This window comes from Macrobrachium nipponense, chromosome 1 (assembly GCF_015104395.2).
Source record: "Macrobrachium nipponense isolate FS-2020 chromosome 1, ASM1510439v2, whole genome shotgun sequence".
In the NCBI taxonomy this organism is placed as follows: Eukaryota; Metazoa; Arthropoda; class Malacostraca; order Decapoda; family Palaemonidae; genus Macrobrachium; species Macrobrachium nipponense.
In genome coordinates, this window is record NC_087200.1 from 90,389,268 (window position 1) to 90,417,019 (window position 27,752).

At 41.4% G+C, this 27,752-nt stretch overlaps 1 protein-coding gene across 1 annotated transcript in view; it reads left to right on the forward strand.

The window, feature by feature from the left end:
• The window catches only part of LOC135218854 (uncharacterized), a 473,700-nt gene that overhangs the window by 279,434 nt on the left and 166,514 nt on the right, over positions 1-27,752 (forward strand). Inside the window, exon 8 of the mRNA XM_064255302.1 lies at positions 18,941-19,420. Within this exon, the coding sequence (XP_064111372.1) occupies positions 18,941-19,420 (480 nt within the window). The remainder of the gene's footprint in view (positions 1-18,940; positions 19,421-27,752) is intronic.

The window sequence follows — 27,752 nt, forward strand, 5'->3', positions numbered from 1 at the left end:
TATTATGGCGAATGTAGCCAAATGGCTACACGAAGGGGGATCCGCATTTCTCTTTATCTAGACGATTGGCTTCTCAGGGCCAAACTTCAAGAAAACAGTGTCTGGAGGACATGAAAAATAACCTTGAACCTAGTACGGGAAACAGGGCTGTTGTGAACATGAAAAAGTCTCACTTGGAGCCCTCTCGTTCGATCATTTATTTGGGAGTTCTGATGAACTCTCAGGATTTTCAGGCTTCTCCCTCCCAGGAGAGACAAGACCGATGCCTGAATCGGGTGCAGGAATTCCTGGGGAGACAACAATGTTCGGCGAGGGAATGGATGAGTCTTTTGGGGACCATTTCCTCGATCAAACAGTTCGTCTCCCTGGGAAGACTGCACCTCAGACCTCTGCAATTTTACCTCAACAAAAATTGGAAAAGGAAGGAACAAAGGCTTTCAGACACCTTCCCAATTTCAGCAGAGGTCAAGAAAGATTTAGTGTGGTGGCTGGAGCCAGCGAAGCTGGGAGAGGGAGTTTCACTTCAACAAGTGAACCCACAGCTAATACTGTTCTCAGACGCATCCGACCTAGGCTGGGGAACGACACTGGGGAACAGAGAGATTTCAGGACGATGGAGCGAAACCGAAAAGAAGTGGCATATCAACAAGAAAGAGCTGATGGCAGCTTTTCTAGCTCTTCAGGCATTCGAGGAGTGTGTGTCACGCAAAGTAGTGGAAATAAGCATGGACAACGTGACTGCTCTAGCACATGTCAAGAAACAAGGAGGCACCCACTCCTTTTCTCTGAACGAGACAACCAAGAATCTGTTGCTATGGGCAAAGGACAGAAATATCATCCTCCGAACGAGATTTGTACAAGGAGAATTAAATGTCAGAGCAGACCTCTTGAGCCGGAAAAACCAGGTCCTGCCAACAGAATGGACTCTCAAGTTAGAGGTATGCGAAATGCTATGGAGGTTATTGGGGGCAACACCTTCCATAGACTTGTTTGCAACCAACAAGACAAGGAGGATCACACAAGCGGTAGCAGTAGATGCGTTCCTCATGAACTGGGAAGGGCTGGATCTGTACGCCTTCCCTCCTTTCAAAGTGATACACAAAGTATTAAAGAAGTTCGCGCAGTCCGAAGGAACCAGAATGACCCTGATAGCCCCGTACTGGCCGAAGCGAGACTGGTTCGCAGAGATGTTGCAGTGGCTAGTGGAAGTTCCAAGAATCCTTCCGTTGCTTCCAGATCTGCTCAGACAGCCCCACTTCAAACGGTATCACAGGAATACCCGCGCTCTTCAGCTAACTGCCTTTCGGCTGTCGAAAAGCTCCTTAGAGCTAGAGGCTTTTCGCGAGAGGCAGCTAAAGCTATCGCCAGATCAAGAAGGGCCTCGACCATCAACGTCTACCAGTAGATGTGGGAGGTATTTAGAAACTGGTGTAAGGAGAAGAAGGTGTCCTCGTCCAACACATCTGTGAGCCAGATCGCAGACTTCCTTCTTCACTTAAAACTTGAAGTATGTCTAGCCACTACTACGATTAAGGGATACAGGAGCATGCTGGCGTCAGTTTTTAGACATAGAGGACTGGACTTGTCTAGAAATCAAGATCTTCATGACCTAATTAGATCTTTTGATACTACGAAACAAAAGTGTGAACAACTACCAGGATGGAATCTGGACGTAGTATTAAGGTTTTTAATGTCTGACAAGTTTGAACCGATCCAGGAGAGCTCGTTCAGGGATTTAACCAGGAAGACTTTTTCTTGTCGCTCTCGCTACTGCAAGGAGAGTAAGCGAGATTCAAGCTATGGACAAAAGGGTGGGAATTAGTAGATCCAAAGCGGTTTGTTCAACCACTTTAGGTTTCTTAGCCAGGAGTAGGTTTCTTAGCCAAGAATGAGACTCCAACCAATCCTTGGCCTAGGTCTTTTACGATTCCCAGCCTTAGAGACTTTGCAGGTCAGGAACGTGAAAGGACTCTTTGTCCAGTAAGAGCATTACAGGTTTATCTGCAGAGATGCAAGGACGTTAGGGGGACTTTTGACAACTTGTGGTGTTCCGTTAAAGATCCCAAAAGGCCTATGTCAAAGAACGCCTTAGCCTTCTTTATTAGAAGTGTGATTCAAGAAGCACACATTGAGTTCAATGAAACTCTTTACAAGGCTCTAAAGGTAAAAGCCCATGAAGTGCGAGCAATCTCGACGTCAATGGCGTTTAGAAAGAATCAGTCCCTTAAAGCCATTTTAGACGCAACGTACTGGAAGAGCAGCTCCGTATTTTCTTCTTTCTATCTGAGACAAATAGAAACGGTATATGAAGACTGCAGAACCCTTGGACCGTTCGTAGCCACTGGCTCGGTGTTGGGTGAAGGAGTTGATACCTCTAATCCTACATGTTAGACCCTTGATGTTTTTTATGGTTGTCTGTTGAAGGTTAGGGGAAACCTTCAACAGTCTAGTGTATATGTGTGTTTTTTTTTTTCAAATCTTCTTGTATGCAAGGATTGGATGTTTAGGTGGTCTATTGCCTGTTTAAGCCCATATCAGGGCATAGGTGGTTTTTGTCGCATAGAGGTCACATCCCGTCGACAAACCCCTTTGAGCTCGTCAGCTGCAACAGGTCACATCACCTTAGCTGGCTCCTAAGGAGAGCAGACTAAAGAGGCAGTACTTGTCAAGTCAGCTTCCTTAGTAGGTAAGAATCTTTAGTTACCCATCAAGTAGTTGCCTTACAACAATGTTGCTGTCTCTGACCCTCCTCCAAAGGTGTCAATCAGCTATGTATATAACTGCCAGGTCAGTTACATATTTTAAAATTATATTTTTATTTTAAGATAAATTTTTTTTTTAAATATACTTACCTGGCAGTTATAATACAATTAGAAACCCACCCACCTCCCCTCAGGAGACTAGAGGGCGAGAAAATCTGAGGTTTCCAGGTAAACTATCTAGAGGGCGTACAGGTAACATCACCTGACCTGAGACGGTCGGCGATTGCCGCGAGTTATGAAAAGTCTGTCGTGACATCATGACGTCAGAGAATATAGCTATGTATATAAACTGCCAGGTAAGTATATTTAAAAATTTATCTTAAATAATATCATATATACATATGTGTACCATAAAAATCTCTCATCTCAGTAAAAGAGAGAGAGAGAGAGAGAGAGAGAGAGAGAGAGAGAGAGAGAGAGAGAGAGAGAGAGACCTGGAGTTCAAAAGAAAGATACGTGAAGACTGGGATTTCCTTCATTCTTACATAATTTTTAAAATTTATAAACTAAAATCTTACTAATTCACTGTGGTATTTTCTTTATTGAAGTGATTGCTCTCTACATTAATATTAATATTTGAAAATAAGTAAATCATTTATCATACAAAAAGCATACATCTCTGTGAGAGAGAGAGAGAGAGAGAGAGAATTATTAGTTATTTTGTGATATCATTTACTCTTATTAAACTTACTAATACAGTATTGATCAATATTAATACTTTAAAATTAGTAAATCATTTTTGTATCATAAAAATATCATAAAAATATATTTAGGCATGAAAATAACATCAAAATACACTAATTAGTGATTATTATCGGTCGAAAAAATCCCGCCGATAGGCGAATTCACCGCAAATAATGGGTAGATATGGTCTAGAGAAAAAATCCGTGAATCAGTGAGTCCGCAAATCCGGAGAACATGAATACGGGGGGCCCACTGTTTATGAAAATTTGTGCAATTTCATATAGAATACAACAATAAACAACCCATGGTTGTAGCTTTAATCAGTTTGAAATAAGGCAGTCCCCGGGTTACGACGGGGGTTCCGTTCTTGAGGCCGCGTCGTAAGCCGAAAAATCGTCGTAAGCCGGAACGCACTTGGAAATATGCCTTAAACTAAGAAAAAGTTAGAGACCTTACCTGTGACATGCAAGTATATTGCATGATGTGTAGTGTGGTTATTTCAATGGCAAAGGATGGTTCTTGAAGGTATAATTCTTTATTAAACTCTTGTGACACTATAAATGCATCAATGTACTTACACTTAATCCTTAGGTTAGATTATACACTAAAACACTATATTATGCACTGTACACTTCGTAGTAGTATTTGTTAGATCCTGGGAGTACACTAAAATCCCAGTCTGGTAGCTCTGGAAGGTAAAAGTATAACACAATTAGTACAAAATACTACACAAAGTCCTGAATGCAATATGTAAATTATAGATATCAAGAGTAAAAGAGTTAATGTATGTTAATTAATTCCTTACTTTTAGTTTATAATTCCTTACTTTGAGTTATATCAAGAGTAAAAAAGTTAATGTATGTGAATTAATTCCTTACTTTTAGTTTAAATTTGTCGTTCAACGTAACCCTGGATGCACAAATCTATGTGGCCCCATAGCCTACATCATTCAGGGGTTTCTGGAATGTACAAAAAAAACAATTAGTTATGTCAGTAAGTACTCTATGCATAGTAAGTTACATACAGTAATATGCACCATACAGTGGTTTAAATATCACATATATAACATGTATAAAAAAACTTGTTAATGTATGTTAATTAATAATTCCTTACTTTAGTTTAAAATTTGTCGTTCAACGTAAACCCTGGATGCACAAAGTCTTATGTGGCCCCATAGCCTCATCATTCAGGGGTTCTGGAATGTACAAAAGATAATTTTGTCAGTAAGTACTCTATGCATAGTAAGTTACATACAGTAATATGCACCATACAGTGGTTTAATATTGCATATTGTAAATGATTGGTCTACACCCCTGTTCAGCAGGGAGTGTACAGTATGTAATTCCATGAGGGACCTTGATCACTTATCCCATGTGAGAGATCTTGGTCACTTTTTTTTAGTATGTACGATAAAACTTACTTAATGTATGTTTACTACTCATGTATAATTCCTTACCTTTAGTACAGTAGTACATAGTTTACAGTTGTCGTGCTATGTTATGTAGTAACCCTGGACAAAGTTTTATGTGGCCCCATAGCCTGCATCATGGAGGGGGTCCTGGTTTTCTGGAATGTACCAAAAAAAGTATCAAAGTTAAGTCATGTTATGTATGTTTAGTAAGTTACATACAGTAACCATACGTACAGTGGTTTATAACATGTACATATGTACATAATCAAACTTGGTTGGAAATTCCGTGTAAAAAAAGTTATGTACGTATGTAATATGTCTACTGTATGTAAAAACCTTACTGTTCATAATTTGTTACACTACATGTTACATGTGATACGTATACTTTCCTGAATTGGGATTTTTTCCATCCAAAAATGGTGCTTTCTACTTGTAGTTATCCCTTGATGACACTTGTTGTAGTAACAACCTGGAGTTGTGTGAAAAATGTTGGTTCTGGAAGGAAAAAGTAACAAATTAGTGTACAAAATATACACTACAGAAAGTTGTGAATGCAATATGTAATTACTGTAGATATATCAAGAGTACTAAAAGAGTTAATGTATGTTAATTAATTCCTTACTTTTAGTTTAAAGTTGTCTTTCAATGTAACCCTGGATGGACAAAGTCTTATGTGGCCCCATAGCCTACATCATTCAGGGGGTTCTGGAATGTACAAAAATAATTTTGTCAGTAAGTACTCTATGCATAGTAAGTTACATACAGTAATATGCACATACAGTGGTTTAATATCACATATAACATGTAGTATAAAACTTAATTTAGAAATTCCTTACATAACTTACCAACTTTTAGTGAGTCTCAAGCTGTTACCTAGGTTGTGGGAGATGGAGGTGGAGGTGTAGAGCATTCATGATAAGGATGCATTCCAAACCTAACTTCAGTGTGCTTTATCACAGATAACAGGCTAGGATGATGGGCAGTCTGGAATGAAGAATTAATATTAAAGGACAGTATGTAACCACTTAGGTGTACAAAATTTATTGTACGTATGCAAACATTAAACACAACTGAGAATTCCTTACCTTCAGCAAAATGAAGACATGTAGGCTATGTAGAGGTCTGGTTTATGTAAGTCACAGGTGCATGCCAGTATGGAATGATAATGTAATACATATGATTATAGTATGTATGTTACATACATAACATGGTTATTACATATGTAATATTAAAACATTAATAAAAAAAAATGTCCCTACCAAATTATAGTGGTTGGCTTGCTTACTGGGATGGCCATATGGTACATGAGAGTGGGTGGCTGGGCTATGGAGTGGGGGATGGGCAGGTGCTTGGGAGTCTGGAATGATAAAAAATATATAAAATGATAGTTACTACTACTGTAACTACTGCACATGTTATTACTGTTTGACATATGTAGTGTGTAATACGTATGTTCAATATAAAAAATGAAGAATTCTTTTACCTGAAGGAATGGGAGAGGTGATACTACTCGTATCAACTGATTTGGGCTCTGGAGAGGTGATACTCGTATCAACTGATGAGGGAACATCTAGATCTGGAAAGAATGATAGGGTACATAAAATATATTATAAGGTGGATGTAATTGTAGCATATGTACACTTTTAATAAAAATTTCTATTAGCAATTTATAAAACATTTTATACAAATTTGTTAAGGATTCCTTACCTGATGTATAGGGCGAGGCATCAAAACCATGGAAAGGCTCAGGGTCATCTGGTCACTGTCACTATCAAAGGGGTCTGAAATGAAAAAAAAAAAAATAATAAGGTTATGCAACATAAACACATTGTACCACTATGTAAGTTAGTGTACGTATGTATGTAGGGTTGTAAACAATTTCCACATGAAAATGAGAAAAATGAAATTGCTTACCTGATGTACAGGTGGGCGGGCTGATACAGAGGGTCCAGGTACAGGGGGATCTGGAACTGTCACAGGTAGTACAGGGAGATCTGGAACTGTCACAGGTAGTACAGGGAGATCTGGAAACTGTCACAGGTAGTACAGGGGATCTGGAACTGTCACCACTTCTGCAATAAAATTACAAATGATGAAAATTAATGAAGTTACAATTTACTCTTACATTTAGTTGTTACATTAAAAAATTAAAACACATAATCTACACTCATGTAAACACATAAATTAGTAAAACAGTTCAGAATTCCTTACCAGGACTAGGAGCTGGGAGGTGGTGGTACTGGAGACTTGTGAAAGAAAGTGTCAAGCCTGGACTGCACACTCTCTTCGTCTGCTTCTCCTTCAGGGTCTCCTTGTAGAAAGTCACCAAATCCATGATTCTCTCTTGATTTTGTCAAACCTGGCAACGTTAGGGTCTTCTGCCTCAAAAGAAGCCAAGGCTCTCTCCAGATGAGTAAAAAAACCCTCTGACAAGCCTTTCACAGTTAATGACCTGGGTTTTAGCTTGGTGCCGCCTCCTCTTCCTCATCATTTGTTGTTCAAGTTCTAGTAAGTCCTCTGCAGACAATTCCTCTCCATGAAGCCAGCAGCTCTGTTACATCATCAGGTTCAAGATCTAGTTTCAGCCTCTTGCTTAGCCCTACGATCTTCCTCGTCACAGTCTCGACGTCTTCTGCCTGGTCAAAGCCTTCAAAACTGTGCACAAACTGTGGACACAGTTTCCTCCAGGCCCCATTTAAAGTGGTCGTCTTCACCTCGTCCCAACAAGCACTTGCAATGTTCTTCACTGCATCTGCAATGTTGTAGCCCTTCCAGAATTGCTTCAGTGTCACTCCTTGTTAGCTTCTATGGCCCTCAAGCAAACGTATGGTCCTTCTAAGGTAGTAAGGCCTTGAAATTAGCTATTACTCCCTGGTCCATTGGCTGTATCAGCGATGTGGTATTGGGTGGGAGGTACACCACTTCACATTAGGATGCCATGTCGCTCAAATTTGAAGGGTGACCAGGGGCATTGTCCAGGACTAAGAGGGCCTTAAAAGGCAGACCCTTCGAAGTCAAATACCGCTCCACTGCTGGCACGAAATGGTCATTGAACCAATCTTCGAAGACCATTAAGGTAACCCACGCCTTCTTGTTAGAGTTTCCAAATCACAGGGAGTTGACTCTTGAAAATGCCCTTGAAAGCCCTTGGGATTCTCGGCCAAATACACCAGCAAGGGCTTCAGTTTCAAATCACCACTTGCATTGGCCCCAAACAGCAAAGTCAGTCGCTCCTTTCCAGCTTTATGGCCAGGTGCTGACTTCTCCTCCTTGGAAAGGTACGTTCGATTTGGCATTCTTTCCAAAATAATCCAGTCTCATCCACATTAAAGACTGGTCAGCCGTGTAACCACCATCCTTAATTATCTCAGCCAAACCACCTGGAAAACTTTCTGCTGCTTCGCTATCAGCACTAGCAGCTTCACCTTGCAGCTTCACATTATGCAAATTTGCACGAGCCTTAAAACGGTTAAACCAACCTCTACTCCGCGGAAAAATTCACCACCAGCACTGCCTTCGCCAAACTTTTTCACTACTGCCTCATGCAGCGCTCTAGCCTTCTCCTGGATCACACTTAAGCTCACCGGAACACGTCGCTGGTTCTGGTCCTCCAGCCAGATCATGAGCAATTTCTCCATTTCAACAATGCTCTGGCTACGTTGCTTCTCGTTTATCACCGTTGACTTCATCGGTGCAGCATCCTTAACATGCTTCAGAATACGTTCCTTATCCTTCACAATGTTACCACCGTGGCCTGTGGTCCTGCTCAAGCCTAAAGAACGGCCTATTTCGGTGTTAGTTTCTCCCTTCTCCGACGCTTTATCACGTCCATATTTGACCTCCATGGTGATGACCTTCCTCTTCTTGGATGAACCTATCCATCGGAGGTAAGTACTTTGGGGCTTTAGGAGGGCCATTGTTAAATTTGCGAAAATGGCAAGGAATTTCAGCAACGTCTCGCACACAACCTAGTGGATGCAGGCAGGCACGCGATTGAAGTGGCGTCCTTTCGTATTGTTACGCTGGCGTCCTCGACCGTCTAGGTCGTTGTTCGGTCAACTTACCATACAGTTTAATAGCGTTAATTAATTTATGCACCTCCGCTCAAAAACTAGTTCTGCATATGAGGTATCGTTAAAAAGCATAACAAACGTCGTAACCTTGGAATTTGTGTTGTAATCTAACCAGAAACTTAGTTTTTTTAATTATGTACTGGAAACAAGCAATGATTTTTCATTATATTTGCGCTTTTGGACTGTTTTAAACTGCGCATCCCAAGCTAGTGTATTCATTCGCCCGCAAACTAGTTCCGCATATGCGGCGTCACTAAAAAAATTCAAAAAATACGAAAAAAAAAAAGTGTCAAAAATCATCATCTAACCTCAAAATTTTTGTTGTAATGTAACCAAAAACATATTTTTATTATTTGTACTGTGCTAACTATAAAGGATTTTTTATCATAGCATGCGTTTTTTAAAAGCGTCGTTAACTATCGGAGCGTCGGAAGCGTCAGCGTCGTAACCTCGGAACAAGCGTCGTAACCCAGGACGGAATTTCCATTGAATATTTAAGAAAAAGCGTCGTAACCTCGGAACGTCGTAAGCCGGAACCGTCGTAAGCCGGGGACTGCCTGTAGTTTTCATATACAGTGGACCCCCCGTATTCGCGGACTCTCACATTCGCGGATTCTCTCGGGAACGTTTCCCTGCATTATTCGTGGAAAATTCGCGCCTTCGTGGTATTTTTTCTTTTTTATGAGAAATATCCACCAAATTCCTGGTTTTTGTTATCAATTTCATCAATAAAATGCACTTTTTGTTAATAAAACTGTTAAAAAAAACCAAAGTATGAAAATTTTTAGTGGTTTTTCTTAAGTTTTTAACAAACAAAATAGGCTGTTTTTAGCGTTTTTATAGGGGTTCCAAACAATCGCGGATTCTAACTATTCGCTGGGGGGTCTGGTATACACATCCCCGCGAATACGGGGGGACACTGTAAATAACGATAAAGTGCCAAAATATCAACCTTCGGTCAACTTTGACTGGACCGAAAATACGTCGAAAAAAACGCAATTTGTAAGCTTTAAATCTTATATTCTAGTAATATTCAATCATTTACCTTCATTTTACAACAAATTGGAAGTCTCTAGCACATATTTCGATTTATGGTGAATTTAAGAAAAAACTTATTTCCTTACATTCGCGCACGCTAACTTCCGAAAAAATCAGAAATATTTTTGTCCACAATTGTTGTAATGTTTGCACAGTTTTATATTAGCCATTACATACAGTTTTATATATGGAAATATGCGCAATTTCATGTAGAATACAACGAAAAATAACCCATGGTTGTAGATTTATCAGTTTTCAAATATTTCCTTATAAATAATGATAAGTGCCAAAATATCAACCTTTGGTCACCTTTCACTTGAATGAAATGGTCGAAAAACGCTATTGTAAGCTAAAACTCTTACATTCTAGTAATATTCAATCATTTACTTTTATTTTGCAACAAATTGGAAGTCTAGCACAATATCTCGATTTATGGTGAATTTATGAAAAAAACTTTTTCCTTACGTCCGCGCAGTAACTCTTCAGAAAAAATTAGACATTTGTCGTAATGTTTGCACTATTTTATATTAGCCATTACATAAAGTTTTATATATGAAAATGTGTGCAGTTTTATTTAGAATACAACAAAAAATAACTCATGGTTGTAGCTTTTATCAGTTTTGAAATATTTTCATATAAAGATAAGTGCCAAAATTTCAACCTTTGGTCAACTTTGACTCGACCAAAATGGTCGAAAACTGCAATTGTTCTAAAACTCTTACATTCTAGTAATATTCAATCATTTACCTTAATTTTGCAACAAATGGAAGTATCTCTTAGCACAATATTTCGATTTATTTTGGTGAAATGTTATGACGACAAAAAAAATTCTTTTTCCATACGTCCCCTGCAGGTAACTCTGCCGAAAAAATCATACATTTTTTCGTCCGATTGTCGTAATGTTTGCACCATTTATATTAGCTGTTACATAAAGTTTTATATATGAAAATGTGGGCAATTTCATGTAGAATACAACAAAAAACAACCCATGGTTGTGGCTTTTACCAGTTTTGAAATATTTTCATATAAATAACAATAAGTGCCAAAATATCAGCCTTCGGTCAACTTTGATGCGACCGAAATGGTAGAAAAATGCAATTGTAAGCTAAAACTATTATATTTTAGTAATATTCAATCATTTACCTTCATTTTTTAACAAATTGGAAGTCTCTAGCACAATATTGCGATATATGGTGAATGTATGAAAAATACTTTTTCCATACATCCGCGCGGTAACTTTGCCGAAAAAATCAGAAATTTTTTCCTTCTATTGTCGTAATGTTTGCACCGTTTTATATTATCCGTTACATAAAGTTTTATATATGAAATGTGTGTAATTTCATGTAGAATACAACGAAAAACAACCCATGGTTGTAGCTTTTATCAGTTTTGAAATATTTTCATATAAATCACGATAAGTGCCAAAATTTCAACTTTCGGTCAACTTTGACTCAACCGAAATGGTAAAAAAACGCAATTGTAAGCTAAAACTCTTACATTCTAGTAATATTCAATTATTAACCTTTATTATGCTACAAATTGGAAGTCTCTAGCACAATATTGCGATTTATGGTGAATTTATGAAAAATACTTTTTCCTTACATCCGCTCGGTAACTTTGCCAAAAAAATCAGAAATTTTCTCCTTCTATTGTCGTAATGTTTGCACTGTTTTATAATATCCGTTACATAAAATTTTATATATGAAAATGTGCGCAATTTCATGTAGAATACAACGAAAAACAATGCATGGTTGTAGCCATTATCAGTTTTGAAATATTTTCATACAAATAACGATAAATAGAAAAAATTCGTCCTTCGGTCAACTTTAACTCGACCGAAATGGTCGTAAACTGCAATTGTAAGCTACTATACATACAGTCTAGTAACATTCCATCAATTACTTTCATTTTTTTCGACAAACGGGAAGGTCTCTATGCCAACAATAATATTGCGATTTATGGTGAATTTTGGAAAAAACTTTTTATACGTTCGCATGTACGAATTCATGCATCATATTGTGATAATATTTTCTCTGTGTTGCTTTGATCGTTTTACAATTTGTTATATACCAAAATCATTGCAATTTAGTGTACAATACAAAAAAAATTAACTCATTAGCTTTAACCATTTTGCTCAAAGCGCGATTTGTATACAATCATATGAAATTTTTTTCAAGCTGTCATATATTCCAATATTTATATATGATAATGATATTTTTTTTCATTTCTGATGATTGTATACTAAACTTCAGGCAATGACAAAAAAAGGAGCCAAAAATGAACTCTTAATCTTGAAAATTAAGTGTGCTGTGATTAAAAAAAAAAAAAAAAACTTTTTCCGCTTCTGCACTCACTCGTGAACGTCTCCGGCATACGGGAGACACTTTTGGAAATACAGGCTCAGCGTTTAAGGGTTAACTACCGAACTGCCTTGTTTGAGAATTCAGCGGCAATGTCCAGTCTATGCCTTAGGTAATTCTTGTTGTAAAGGACTGACGGTTTGTGTGTCATATAGGAACAATATGAAGTTAACCCTTAAACGCTGAGTGGACATATTTTACGTCAACATTTTTTGTCTCTCGGGTGCCGACTGGACGTATTTTACGTCGACATACAAAAGTTTTTTTTTTAAATTCGCGGAAAAATACTTTTAGGCCTACCAGCCGAAAACTCTTGAATCATGCGCCTTGGGGGATGCTGGGACTTCACGGATCAAGGTGTTGTTTTGTTTACAATCGTTACGCAGGCGCACAAGCGCGAATTTCTTTCTTGCCGCACTAAAAAGTATCGGTGACACATCTCTGAAATTATTTCGTCACTGACATAATTTTTGTACCATTTTAAATTAGCCGTTACATGGTGTATTATAAATGAAAATGTGTGCATTTTTATGTAGAATACAACTAAAAAATACTCATGATTGTAGCTTTTATCAGTTTTGAGATATTTTCATACAAATAACGATGTGCCAAAATTTAAACCTTCGGTCAACTATGACTCTACCGAAATGGTCAAAAAACGCAATTGTAAGCTAAAACTCTTACAATTTAGTAATATTCAATCATTTACCTTCATTTTGCAACACATTGGAAGTCTCTAGCACGATATTTCGATTTATGGTGAATTTATGAAACAACTTTTTCCTTACATCCGCGCGGTAACTCTTCCGAAAAAAATTATACATGCGGTTGTGGTAATGTTTACACCATTTTAAAATTAGCCGTTCCATAAAGTTTTATATATGGAAATGTGAGCAATTTCATGCACAATACAACTAAAAACAACCCATGGTTGTAGCTTTTATCAATTTTGAAATATTTTCATATAAAAAATGATAAGTGACAAATTTTCAACCTTCAGTCAACTTTGACTCTTCCGAAATGGTCGAAAAACGCAATTGTAAGCTAAAACTCTTATATTCTGGTAATATTCAATCATTTACCTTCATTTTGCAACAGATTGGAAGTCTCTAGCACAATATTTCGATTTATGGTGAATTTATGAAAAAAATAACATTTTCCTTACGTCCGAGCGGTAACTCATCCGAAAAAATCATACATGCGATTGTGGTAATGTTTGCACCATTTTAAATTAGCCGTTACATAAAGTTTTAAACTATATGAAAATGTGCGCAATTGCATGTAGAATACAACTAAAAATAATTGAAGGTTGTAGCTTTTCTCATTTTTGAAATATTTGCATATAAATCACGATAAATAGAAAAAAACCCAAGTTCGGTCAACTTTGACTCTACCGAAATGGTTGAAAAACGCAATTGTAAGCTAAAACTCTTACAGTCTAGTAATATTCAGTCACTTATCTTCATCTTGAAACAAATTCGAAGTCTCTAGCACAATTTTTAGATTTATGGTGAATTTAAAAAAAAAAAAAAAAACTTTCCTTCCCTCCGCGCGTGTATTCTCTGCCACAAATCTCCGAAATGCGTACGTCGCATTCTCAGAATATTTGCTCCATTTCATATTAGGCATTTCATAGAGTTTTATATATGAAAATGTGCGCAATTTCATGTAAAATAAAATGAAAAATATTTGAAGGTTGTAGCTTTTCTAATTTACAAAATAATTGCATATAACAAAAATAAAAAAAATATTATAAACAAAATTTGACATATTTAGTCAACTTTAACTTGTCAGATATGGTCGAAAATTGCAATTGTAAGCTAATACGCTTACAGTATAGTAATATAAATATTTGTTTACGTCCACGCGTTACGAATTCAAGCATCATTTTGTGATGATATTTTCTCTGTGTTGCTTTTATCATTTTACAATGTGCTATATACCAAAATGATCGCAATTTAGTGTACATTACAACGAAAAAAAATTAATTGTTACCTTTAACCGTTTTGCGCAAAGTGTGATTTGAATACAATTATATATGAAATTTTGTTTTTGCGCTATCATATATCGCATTATTTATATATGATAATGATAATTTTTTTCATTTCTGATGGTTGCATAGTAAACTTCAGGCAATGAAAAAAAAGGAGCCAAAAATGAACTCATAATCTTGAAAACTAAGCGTGCTGTGATTTTTTGAAAAAAATATTTTTTCCGCTTCCGCGCTCACTCCGAGACTGCCTCGGCACACGGAAGACGATTTTTAATATACCCCTTCGGCGTTTAAGGGTTAAGGTCTTGAGGACCAAGGGCCAGAACCCATCAGGATTATTCAGCGCCCTAATGAAGATGAAATATATAAATTAGTATGATAAATTAGGAATAAGTGAATGATAACAGTGTTCAAATATGAACATAATAAATAAAATATTGATAGATAAAACCAATAAAAAAATAATTATCAAACTTTTATATTAAAAAATACAGGCAGTCCCCAGGTTACGATGGGTTCAGCTTAACACGTTCTGAGGTTAAGGCACTTTTCAATTATATTCATCAGAAATTATTTCCAGGGTTACGGCGCATGTTCCAGGGTTACGACGCCTAAACCACTGATCTGGCACAAGAAATATGACCCCAAAAATGCAAAATAATCAATATTTGAAGGTTTTATGTTATGAAAAATGCAATAAGAATGCAGTTTGCATAGTTTTGAATGCACCCAAAGTATTAAAAGTAAGGTTTTCTTAGGATTTTGACGATGTTCCGGCTCACAACGCGGCTCAAGAACGGAACCCCCATCGTAACCCGAGGACTGCCTATAGTAGGAATCCCGTAGAGCCCCCTCCACTGGATTCGGCGGCAGCAGCCTATGTCCTTGGCATTATAGGACCCCATTGAACGTATGCTCAAGTCGTTGAGGATGGATCTAGGGGGTCTGGCATGGTTCTCCCTCATGGGGGAATAAATTAGGAACAACCATCCCTGGAAGGACTGGATGGTCCTTTGCAAAGGGATTCGGACACCCCTTAGATACAGAGGACCTTTGTGGAGATTGTTTCGCTGATATGTCAGCACAACGATCTCGGGGAAGCAGCTTTGACGTCCTTTACTGGAGACCGCCTCTCCCACATCAAATCTTTTTGGGGACCCAAGAGGGAATCCAGGGCTTCGATGGCAATTCTGTGGTCAGGCTTGGCTAATGGAGTGATGGATCAGGTGAATAATCTCGTGAATAATCTCGAGTAACCAGGTCGCTTGGTTCTAAGCCAGTTTTGGCCTAAAGGAATGGGCCTTTGCTGGGTTCTATCTCTCTCTTCGATAGAGAACAGGTAGATGCTGCTGTGGGCAAGTGGTGGGATGACGATAAGGACTAGCTTGTTCACCAGGCAGTAGTGAAGGCTTCTGTGCCTACACGTTCCACAGCAGCTAGACCTTTGAGTCTGGCTGGCTCTTTTTCAGCCCCAAAGAAGTCCTCCACTTCGAAGGGGTCCCGGGGATCGACCCAACCTCCTTCTTCCTCATCGAAGGTAGCGCAGTCACACCCCTTTCAGCCAACCCTGCCTTCGGGTAAGAAGAAGAAGAGGAAACGCTAGGGTCGGCATTCCCCTCCAGGTGCTGCCATTGGTTTTTGGGCGCCTATCAAGCCATTGGGCAACTTGGCAGTGATGGGGAGCAGAGACTTGGGTAGTGGATTTCCTTGGGGAGAGTAAGACTTGGGTAGTGGATGTCCTTCGGGAGAGTAATCTACTCCCTTTTAATTCTCCGCCACCCCTCACCAACCACCTGGTCCGTCTTCTTTCCTACGTAGTGGGATCACAGAAACACCAAGCACTAGTAGAAATAGTGCAGAAGATGCTGAGCAAGGGTGCTGTAGAAGTCGTGTCAAACTGCTCTCCCGGGTTCTGCGGCTGAGTCTTTCTCGTAGACCAGTCATAGACCTTTCTCCCCTGACCCAATTCATTCCTCAGACTTGCTTCAAGATGGAGACAGCACGTTCAGTGTTGGCCTCTGTCAGGGAGAACGACTTCATGCTTATGGTGGGCCTAAGGTATGCATATTTCCAAATACCCATCTATTGGTCATCCCGCAAGTACCTCTGCTTCGTCCCCAGGAAAATGGTCTACCAGTTCAAGGCACTGCTTGGGCTTTTGACTGCTCCCCAGGAGTTCACGAGAGTGTTCAACCTGGTCTCAGCTTGGCCATATTCACATGGGATACTTTTTTTGAGGTATCTCGATGATTGGTTGGCCCTGGCGAGCCTTACAGTTGCTACAGGCCAGGGATTGCCGCCTCAAATTTTGTTAGGATCTAGGGATCTTGATAAATCTGGAGAAGTCTGATCTCGAACCCAAGCAGAGCACATTGTATCTGGGTATGCTGATAGACACAGTAGCAACAAGGGTCTTCCCCATGGACTCTCGTATCAGCAGGCTCAGAAAGGCAGCGCGGCAGTTCCCATCAAGATAGGAACAACCTGCTCAGCTCTGGCAAGTCGTGAGTGGTCACGTCATCATTAGAGAAGCTGGTCCCTTATGGCCGCCTTTACCTTCGGTCTCTCCAGTGGAGATAGGGAGTATAGGTCCCAGTCACAGGATCCTCAGTCCTTCCTCGTTCCTCTCTCATGGGAAGTAAGGGAAGACTTGGATTGGTGGCTAGACGATGGGAACCTCATCGTAGGAGTGGATATGTCCACTCCTCCTCCGGACATGCTCCTGTTCTCAGACGCATCGAACGAGGAAGTGGGTGCACACCTGGGGGAGTTGCTGACTGCTGGAGTGTGGAACCTTCATGACAGGCGCCTTCACATCAAAGTCCTGGAACTCAAGGCAGCCTTCCTGGATCTCCAAGAGTTCCAGAAACAAGTGATGGGACACTCCATGGCGTTGATGAGCGACAGCACCATGGTAGTGGTATTTGTCAACAAGCAAGGGGGACTTGCCTTCCTCAAGCTACACCGGTTGACAATGCAGGTGGATGAGTGGGCAATAGATCACTCAGTAGAGTTGTCAGCCAGGTGTATCCCAGGCAAGAGGAATGTAGTGGCAGACAAGCACAGCTGCCAGAATCAGGTGGTAGGAACCAAATGGTCCCTATACCAGGATGTGGCAGAAAAGCTTTTAACTCACTCAGATTCTTCCCCCCAATCATTGAGTCTTCCTATTGTAAAGGACTGACAGTTTGTATAGTATATAGGAATGAGTCAATTTTTGAAAGTAAATTGTATTTTTCCTAACTATACAAACCTAGGTCCCTTACACTTAGTGCCCACCTCATGCCACCCCTCAATCTGTTACCTGGGCCGAAAGCAAATTGGAATGTGTACGTCTGGTCGTAGAGACTACCAGCGACCAGACCAATAGTTAAGTACCAAACCGCCTTGTTTGAGAATTCAGTGGATGTGTCCAGGCTACACCTTAAGTAATTCCTATTGTAAAGGACCTAGGTTTGTATAGTTAGGAAAAATATGATTTACTTACAAAAATTGTGATATCAGCCAATAGCAGCTGCTGTCCTGACTGACCTTAGATCCCCTTACCTCTTTTAAGCTCTTCAGTGAGCTCCTTCTCTTGTTGTGGGAAATTTTTCATTCCAGCCATTGGTCTTTGATAAGTCTTACCTTTGCTTTAGGTTTTATTGCTGAAAAGCAGTCTTATAAAAGTGCTCTTCCTTACATACTTTCCTGCTTTGCCTCCCTCTTTTCTTGAAGATAGCCTTCTCTGCATGGTGAGAGTCATCAGGATGTACTTCTAAGGGACTTAATCTTTCAGCTCATCCTCTTCTTGTCTTTAACTTCATACAAGGCACTAAAATATTTCAGTTTTGACAAATTTTTGCTTGAATTGTCTTCAGCAGGCTATATCCTGAGGGCATTTGAAAATTTCTCAAGAGGACATCGTAACTTTAGATCTAGACTCATGAAGTTTGGTCTTTCTGTTATTTTAACAGCAAGCACTTTGCTTGGTTCTAATTATGTCATTATGCATAAATAGCTTTATGTCAAGTAATTGAAACTGATTGTTTGGGTATGTGATGTTTTTACTATTTTGGAGGGAACCAGGTTACTCATCCTCATCCTCTTCAGCAGCTGGCTCACTTAGAAAGGTATGACATCCTGATTTGTTCTCTGTGACATGATAAGGGTACTTCTCTTGGATCATATCTTCCTATGCCAATCCTTTACTTACAGAAGCTCCATTGGTTTTGATTGCTCCGGTATTGCTCCACTGACAGAAGCTATGTATAAGGGATTGGATTGTCCTTCCTCTTAAATTTAGATTCAATTGCCTTTATGATGAAAGGATTATTAAGAACAGTTTTGTTTATGTAAAAATAAATTTTTGTAGTAACCCAATAATCTTGAACTTCTGGTGCCCTTAGCCTTTTCCCATACTGTTTGCAATGGAGGCGAGGCTGGCTTATAGGAATGACACTAGTCTTTTTTGGGTCAGTTGGTCTTTTCCTGGCATGAACTTCCAGGTTTGCATGACTGGTGCTGTTCACAGCTTATGATTGATGGGTATATAGAAAAAGTGTTTGACTGTAAAAACATATTTTATGTCGGCAACTATTATTTTATAATAAATGTAACCGTGATTTAACTGATTACAGGATGTGTGAAAATGAACTTGCTGATTTTGACCCCTACTTAAATAAGAAGATGTTACTGGAAACACTAACATTAATTTTAGCACTTTATCAAGATTTACATAAGGAAATGGAATCCCCTGATGTGAGAGAACAGTCTGCAGAACCACAGTGTGAAAATGAAGGAAATTGGACTGAAGAAGAGGGTGAGGAAAGTGAAAAAAAGATTATGAAGGATGCTCAGACAAATGAGAAAAATTCAAGTGAAGAAGCTACTGCTGCAGGCTTGAATGGAAAATTCCAAAACCTAGATTTGCAAGATAGAGAGGAAACAGAGTTTGAAAATGATACGAACCAAACTGGTACAGAATCAGAATCAAGAAAAAATTATGAAAACATTGAAGCTTATAGCATTCGGGAAGAAGCTGAAGCTTTTTACATCCTTGTGAATTTTGGTAATGAAGAAGCTCTTAGTCATGCTCTCACATTACCAAAGCATATAAGGTATAGTAATAGATTTGTTTTTATATTAGTATGTACTATATGGATGTTAGATAATATATTACTTTTGCTAAAACATTAATTGTCAGATATAGAAATTGAATGCTTTGTCACTTGTAAAATTAGGTCTGAAGGAAATTTCTTGGGATGAGGTCATAAGCTGTGCCATTTTGTATTTGTGAAATTCATACTCCTAAAGTCTCCCAATTATGTTTAACCCTTAAACGGTAACTGGACGTATTATACATAGACTTAAATTGTCTGTGTGGTGCTTAATTGACGTACGATACGTCGACTTCAAAAAGTTTTTTTAAATATTCGCAGAAAAATAGTTATAGGCCTAGTTTGCAAAAAATTTCAAATCACGTGCCTTGAGGGATGCTGGGAGTTCATGGATCAAGCTGTTGTTTTGTTAACAAGCATTACTCAGGTGCACATGCACGAATTTCTTTCTTCTCGCACTAAAAAGCATTAGCTACACATCACAGAAATTCTTCCGTCACTTTGTCGTAATTTTTACACCGTTTTATATTAGCCGTTACATAGAGTTTTTTATATGAAAATTGCGCAATTTCATGTAGAATACAACAAAAAACAACCCATGGTTGTAGCTTTTATCTGTTTTAAAATATTTTCATATAAATCATGATAAGTGCCAAAATTTCAACCTTCGGTCAACTTTGACTCTACCGAAATGGTCGAAAAACGCAATTGTAAGCTAAAACTCCTATATTCTAGTAATATTCAATCATTTACCTTCATTTTGCAACAAATTGGAAGTCTATAGCACAATATTTTGATTTATGGTTAATTTTTAAAAAACTTTTTCCTTACGTTCGCTTGGTAACTCTGCCGAAAATCTCAGAAATTCTTTCGTCAGTTTGTTGTAATGTTTGCACCGTTTTATATTAGCCGTTACATAAAGTTTTATATATGAAAATGTGTGCAATTTCATGTAGAATACAACCAATAACAACCTATGGTTGTAGCTTTTATCAGTTTTGAAATATTTTCATATAAATGCCAAAATTTCAACCTTCGGTCAAATTTGACCCGACAGAAATGGTCGAGAAACGTAATTGAAAGCTAAAACTCTTGCATTCTAGTAATATTCTATCGTTTACCCTCATTTTGCAACACACTGGAAAACTAGCACGATATTTTGATTTATGGTGAATTTATGAAAAACACTTTTCTGGGCTCAGTTCGTGTCGCTGCGTGAAATAATCCTTAAGTTCATTACTTCTAATGTAAATGAAGCTAACATATACCAGAGAAAAACAAAATCAGGAAGATGTCAGAATAACTGTCTCGCTCACCCTAAATAAAAAGAGGGTGTCGGTATGGTATCTGGGGCGAGTGAGACCACTACCACGAACCTCTTGCCATTTAGAACTCTCCCACACCAAAATCCCCTTCCTGAGAGGGCTGATCCATAGGCAGGGACGGCAACTACTACTACGCCCCGCACCACGCCGACTGCCGCGCCTCTGGTGGTCATCCTTTTCGTTAGCCGAACTAGGTAACACATGCCATCTTTTGCTCTGTGTTTTTGTACTATTTCCCTTGGATTTATCTCCACCATGGAACGCACAGCTATCGCCGCAGCTAAGTTAAGTAACCCGAAAGGTCTGGATTTAGTTTTGTCAGCCAGGGGCCCTTACTTACTGTTTTTTAGGTCCGAAATAAGGCCGCCTGGTCTGGCGCATGGCGGCCAACGGCTCGCCTCGTGTCTGGTTAGATTTCCCGGTCCTCTATACCGAGACATCTTCCATTGTTTTTACCTTTCATGGGTTTTTTATCACGTGCTAACCTAGTTCTCATTATCTTTTACATAGTTTGTAGGGATTTCATTGCCTATACCTTAGATCTCGTTCATGCATGCATGTCTCTTTGTCTAGGAGTGTAGGCGCCTGAGTGATTAATTATATTTTCCTGGTCCAGCATCCTGGCTATTGCCCTCCATCTACGTATTGGCTAAGGCTAGCTTTTGAGCAGTTGGCTGCTTTCTTCGGAACCAGCCTACTCCTCCTGGACATCTTTTTCTCTTTCACTCATGTTTTCCCTCTCTCTCTGTCTTACGATGTAAAAGTTTTTATTTATTTGTTATAATTTTATTGGGTTAGCTTTTAGTGCGACCAGTTCCTAGGCGGTTTTGTTGCATTAGATCTTAATCTGCAGTTTTGTTACCATTATCGCCCCGTGGTCCTTCGGGCTCACGTGGTCGCTGGCCTAGTCGGTTTTGTTGCATTATCACCTCTTGGTCCACATGCGATCGCGTGGTGCCTCTGGTCGCCCTAGTCCCAGTCCCCTCCCCTCCCTCCAGACGGAAGGGGGGGTTCTGTCCTGGCTCGCTTACGGTCGCTATGGCAACCATCTGAGCTCTTCTCCCCCCTCCCCCTAGCCAAGGGGGTCACGGGAGTTTAGGACAGCTGTAAGCACTGGTGAACTGCATGTTTTTACTCGGGCTCTGGAAGAGCTCCGGCGTGGTCGGGGTTTGGGGTTGGCCACCCCCCCCTCCGGTCGCTTCGGGTCTTCTCCGGCGTGCCTTGGGTCTGATTTCTCTCCCTCCTCACATGCATTACCCCTCCGCCAGCGGACGGAGCACCTGCTCACTATCCGGGTGTACCTTCGGTTGTCGGAAGGGAGTAGCTGGCTCCGCCAGCTACCAGAGTGGGTGCGATTTCAGTTGGTCATAGAAGCTTTCCCTATCTTATGTACCCCCTTCGTCTTCCGGCGGAGCACTTGCTTGCTATCCGGGCGCTCCTCTAGTTGTCGGGGGGGGTGGTTGTACGGCGGAGCTACACGCTCCACTTTAGTGTAACTTTCCTAGTCTAAGTATAGGGCATCCTCTCCCATTCTCCGGCATGGTATACTACTCCTCGAAACTCATTATGGGTATATAAAAACATCTGGTTGAATCATACTCACCCCTCCGGTGTACACCGGAGTTCCCAACCAGCTTCTTAGGTCATAGACCTTCTTCCACAAGGAGTTCAGGGGTGGATTATGCCCAATAATTTTAGACTACTCCGGCATGCAACGTTGATACTTATGTATCTTTCCACTTACAGGCTACTAACTGTCAGGAGGCGGGATGTAGCGGCGTCCTCCACAAGACCCCTGCGTGGGCATGAGGTCTGCAGGACTCACACTCCGTGTGCTACCCGCCACAACGAGCTGTTAGTATGGCACCACGAGGCTTGTACCATTTGCTACGAGCTGGTGAGCCAGTTTTTGGATGGAGTAAGTATATATCGGTGTCAGGTTTGTTCCTTTCATGACATATATACTGTCAATATTCGTTAGCTTTAAGTTACTACTGGTCGTCATATTCAATTTTGGTAATGATCCGTCCTCGGGGCTTCGTTGTAAGGACTACAATGACCCTCTTTTCCAGGCTGCCGCCGTTGAGGAAGTCGCGTCGGCTACCCTGAAGGCCTGGGTAGGAGGCTTCGGAAAGAACGCCGCCAAAGGACAGCCCTATATACTTGACAAGAAGCTGGCTGTCCAGATCTTCCCGGGCGGGAAGTCGACGGGGTATGTGGATCCCGCCGCGGCAGCTCCTACAATTGCTTCCATCCAACAGCAAGTGGAACAAGCCTTGATCGAGGGAGGAGGCCAAGACATCGTGGCGGAAGTAGCCACACTTGATTTGAATATAGAGCCAATGACGGTAGGTGCAGAGGATTTACTAGTTGAGGTAGGTTTGTTGGGCGCCCAAGGGCTTCCCTTGGTTGATTCTGGATCTTCATCACCTGTTCCTTCATCTTCCTCTTTTCAGGGCTTTACAGGATCGGAGATCCCTGCTAGTACACCTGCTGCATCTGTGACCCCCAAGGTAAAGGGGCACAGAGAGCAGAAGACCCTTCAGAAGACGTCGTCGTCTTCTACTTCTCGTAAGCCTCCGGCTTCCCATCCCGGAGCAGAGAAAGTGAAGTCGTCTTCGTCTTCACATTCTAAAGGGTCAAGTGGCAAGTCCTCTAAGGAGAAGGCCCGCGCTCCTGTCGAGTCTGTACCTTCTCCCGCCGCTGCCGGAACTCCTCCGGTGACTCCTGCCGGGGTCGTGGTACCTGGTACCTTTGATCCTGCTGCATTTTCGGCAGGAATGATGCAGCAAGTAGGTGATTTGGTCAGGTTTCTCAGTACGAGAGTTGAGCAGATGTTTGCTCAAATCTCTACCACTCTTAACCAGTCGGGACAATCCATCCAGAACCTGACTGAACGAGTGTCCGACCAGGAGAATCGCCTGGCAGACCTGAACCAGGCACCTCAGGCCGACCTCCCGGTAGCAGGAGCTGGTCTTGCCCAGCTGCCGGACTATGACACCCTCCCTGCCTTCTCTATGAGTAATCCTTGGAGGATAGCAGCTTATGCTCCCTTCAAGGACGGCATGATTTCCATTCCGGAATGTGGAACTCGAAGGATCGAGGACTTCGAGTTCCACCCAGCCGACTTACAGCCTCCTTTCATGGGATATGCGAGGCTGACGGAGACAGCCTTAAATAGGGAAGATAAAATCCCAAGAGAAACAGTGCTATATAGCTGGGACCAGGCTCAGAGGGAGTGGTTGCATTGCTTGGAGGACTGGGACTGCACTAATACCAGACTCCAAGCATTCAAGAGCCCGTTTACTATCTTTGCCACAGAGGAGGAGGCACCACTCCCCTTTACGACGAAGATAGCAGAGGTCACGATGCAGGCGGGCATGAAGGATGAACCCCTTCCACAACTAAGGGAATCGGACCCTACGTTCCCTCTCTTCCCTGCTTTCGGTGATTTATGGGAGAACCTACCGGCCACTTTTACGGTAGGTAAACTCAAGCCGGACTGTGCATGGAACAGTTCGGGGAGAGGTTACCCAGATTACCAGACAACCTCATTCAGGCGGAGTCTGAGGCAAGAACCAGGCTAGGCAGAACCCTCAACACCCTGGTTATGACTGAAGTGGCTGCTTTGACGCACGGCACGGAGCCTCTTTTTAAGCTCCTAGCCAAGTCTCAAACTCAGACAGTTCAAGCGGACTTGTACGGGTTTATAGTAGCAAGAAGGAATTGCCAGAAGCACGTCCTTCAGGAAGCAACGATTCGACACGAACCGAACAAGTTGCTTTCCTCCAATATCTGGGGTGCGGACCTCTTCCCAGAATCGGCAGTTAATGAGGTCCAACACGAGGCGACGAGGCTTAACCAGAGCCTCAGAGCTCGTTGGGGTCTCTCTTCTAAGAGGAAACCTGAGAACTCTTCCTCCTCTAGCAAAAAGCTGAAGAAGACAAAGAGGTTCCAGCCATACCAGAAGCAGCAACAGCAACACTTTGTACAAGCTGTTCCGGTTGCTCAGCCAGGACAATCGGCAGCACCAAAAGGACAGAACCAACCGATTCTCCCTGCTGTCCCCACAAGGTTCACCCTCGACCTCTACGCTGTTTCCCCGGCATTCAACGAGGTGTTTGAAAGCCAAGCCTTCCAAACCTTCAATAGGTTTGCTAGGGGAAGCAGGGCTAGAGGTGCCTTTCGGCAACGAGGCGCAGGAAGAGCTACCAACAGGGGTAAGCACTTCCGTGGAGGACGCGGAGCTCATTCCGCACAACAGCAGTGAGATCTCCCGGGTAGGAGGGAGGCTGTTCCTCTTCCGGCACAGCAAATGGGCACAGAGCATTGTGTCCAAAGGACTGGGTTGGAGTTGGATCAAAGGTCCCCCTCCACCCAAGTCATTCCTTCAGCTACCATCAAAGGAATTGGCAGATTACGCAGAGGAGCTCCTTCAGAAAGGAGTAGTGTCGAGAGTCAAGCATTTAAAGTTTCAAGGACGCTTATTCAGCGTGCCAAAGAAGGCTCATCAAAAAGAAGAATATCTTAGACTTGTCCCAGCTAAACTTATTCATTCGTTGCGACAAGTTCAAAATGCTGACCATCTCGCAGGTGCGGACCTTACTTCCCCGTGGGGCCGTCACCACCTCTATCGATCTTACAAACGCATACTATCATATCCCAATCGCGAGACACTTTCGCCCATACCTAGGCTTCAGGTTGGGAGACCAGGCATTCTCTTTCAAAGTGATGCCCTTCAGGCTGAATGTAGCCCCCGGGGTATTCACGAAAATAGCGGAAGTAGTGTTACAACAACTGAGATCACAAGGGATAATGGTAGTAGCGTACCTCGACGATTGGCTGATTTGGGCGCCAACCGTCGAGGAATGCCTCAGAGCCACAAACAAGGTACTTCAATTTCTGGAACACCTAGGGCGGGTTCCAATAAACAGGACAAAGTCCAGGCTCACTCCGGAGTCGTGTTTCCAATGGCTCGGCATTCATTGGGACTTAACCTCTCACAATCTGTCAATTCCTGTGGACAAGAGGAAAGAAATAGCCAAGTCAGTAAGGCAATTCCTCAAGAACAAACGGGCGGTCAAGGAGAAACCGAGAAAGGATCCTAGGTTCACTCCAGTTTGCATCGGTTACAGATGTTCTGCTGAAAGCAAGACTCAAAGACATAAACCGAGTTTGGCGCTCAAGAGCAAATGCCAAATCTCTAGACAAGTTGTCAGTGATCCCGCAGATTCTTCGAAATCTCTGCATCTCCGTCCATGGGCGGAGACAAAGAACCTGTCCAAGTCAGTTCCTCTTCAATATCCTTGCCTCCGGCGTTGATCATCTCACACAGACGCCTCGCTAAGCGGAGGGGGAGGATACTCTCAGTTCAAAAGAGTTCAAGGAACTTGGTCACCTCAGTTCCGCCAGCTCCACATAAACGTATTGGAGGCTATGGCAGTATTTCTCACTCTGAAGAGGCTCCTTCCACCAAAGAATTCTCATATAAAACTGGTATTGGACAGCGCAGTAGTAGTACACTGCATCAACAGGGGAGGATCCAAATCAAAACATGTGAACCATGTCATGATAGCCCTTTTCTCTCTAGCGAACAAGTACAAATAGCATCTATCCTCCACCCACCTGGCGGGAGTAAGGAATGTGATAGCAGACGCCTTGTCTCGATCAGTTCCTCTAGAATCAGAGTGGTCCCAGGACAACAGGTCATTCCAGTGGATACGCCGGAGGGTGGTCCCTGGGTCTCCCAAGTAGTGATCTTTTCGCCTCTCAAGCGAACCACAAGCTCCCTTGCTATGTGGCCCCCAACCTGGACCCTCTGGCTTATGCCACAGACGCCTTGTCCATAGATTGGAATCAGTGGAAGAAGATATACATCTTTCCTCCTGTGAATCTTCTATTGAAAGTCCTGAACAAACTCAGGACTTTCAAGGGACAAGTAGCTCTAGTAGCCCCGAACTGGCCAAAGAGCAACTGGTACCCTTTGCTTCTGGAATTGGGTCTTCGACCTCGACGGATTCCCAAGCCCAGACTATCTCAGACAGTACAAATGAGGACTGTGTTCGCTTCCTCAGGAATTCTCAAAACCCTAACTTTATGGACTTCATGAAGTTTGTGGCTAAAAAAGATGCAGATATCGATCCCCAGAATATTCTTTTCTTAGAATCAGATATGAGGGAATCAACTTTGAGACAGTATGATGCTGCTGTTAAGAAGTTAGCATCTTTCCTGAAGGAGACAAACACCACAACCATGACAGTAAATTCAGCTATATCCTTCTTCAGATCCTTATTCGAAAAAGGATTAGCAGCTAGCACTGTTACCACTAATAAATCAGCCTTAAAGAAAATCTTTCAGCTGGGTTTTCAAATACTTAACAGACTCTTACTTTACGTCTATTCCCAAAGCTTGTGCTAGACTTAGACCTACTGAAAGGCCTAGTTCAGTATCATGGTTTTTGAATGATGTCCTCAAACTGGCTTCACACACTGACAACTCTTCTTGTTCATTCATAATGCTACTAAGAAAGATGCTATTCTTGCTAAGTTTGGCCTCAGGGGCCAGAATTTCAGAACTGTCGGCTCTATCCAGAGATGCGGGTCACATAGAATTCCTCCCTTCAGGAGAAGTTTTACTGTCCCCGGATCGTAGTTTTCTAGCAAAAAATGAGGATCCTTTAGCGAGATGGGCCCCTTGGAAAGTCATCCCTCTCCCCAAGACCTTTCTCTTTGTCCAGTGATGACCTTACGAGCCTTTCTGTCTAGGACATCCTCTAGATCCTCGGGTCCTCTCTTTATGAGAGAAAAAGGTGGCACTATATCAGTAAAAGGTATCAGGCAGCAGATCCTTTACTTCATTAAACAAGCAAATCCAGAATCATTCCCAAAAGCCCATGATATCAATCAGGGCAGTAGCCACCTCTATTAATTATTTCCAGCATATGAACTTTGACGATTTAAAGAAATATACTGGCTGGAAATAGCCGACAGTTTTTAAGCGTCATTATC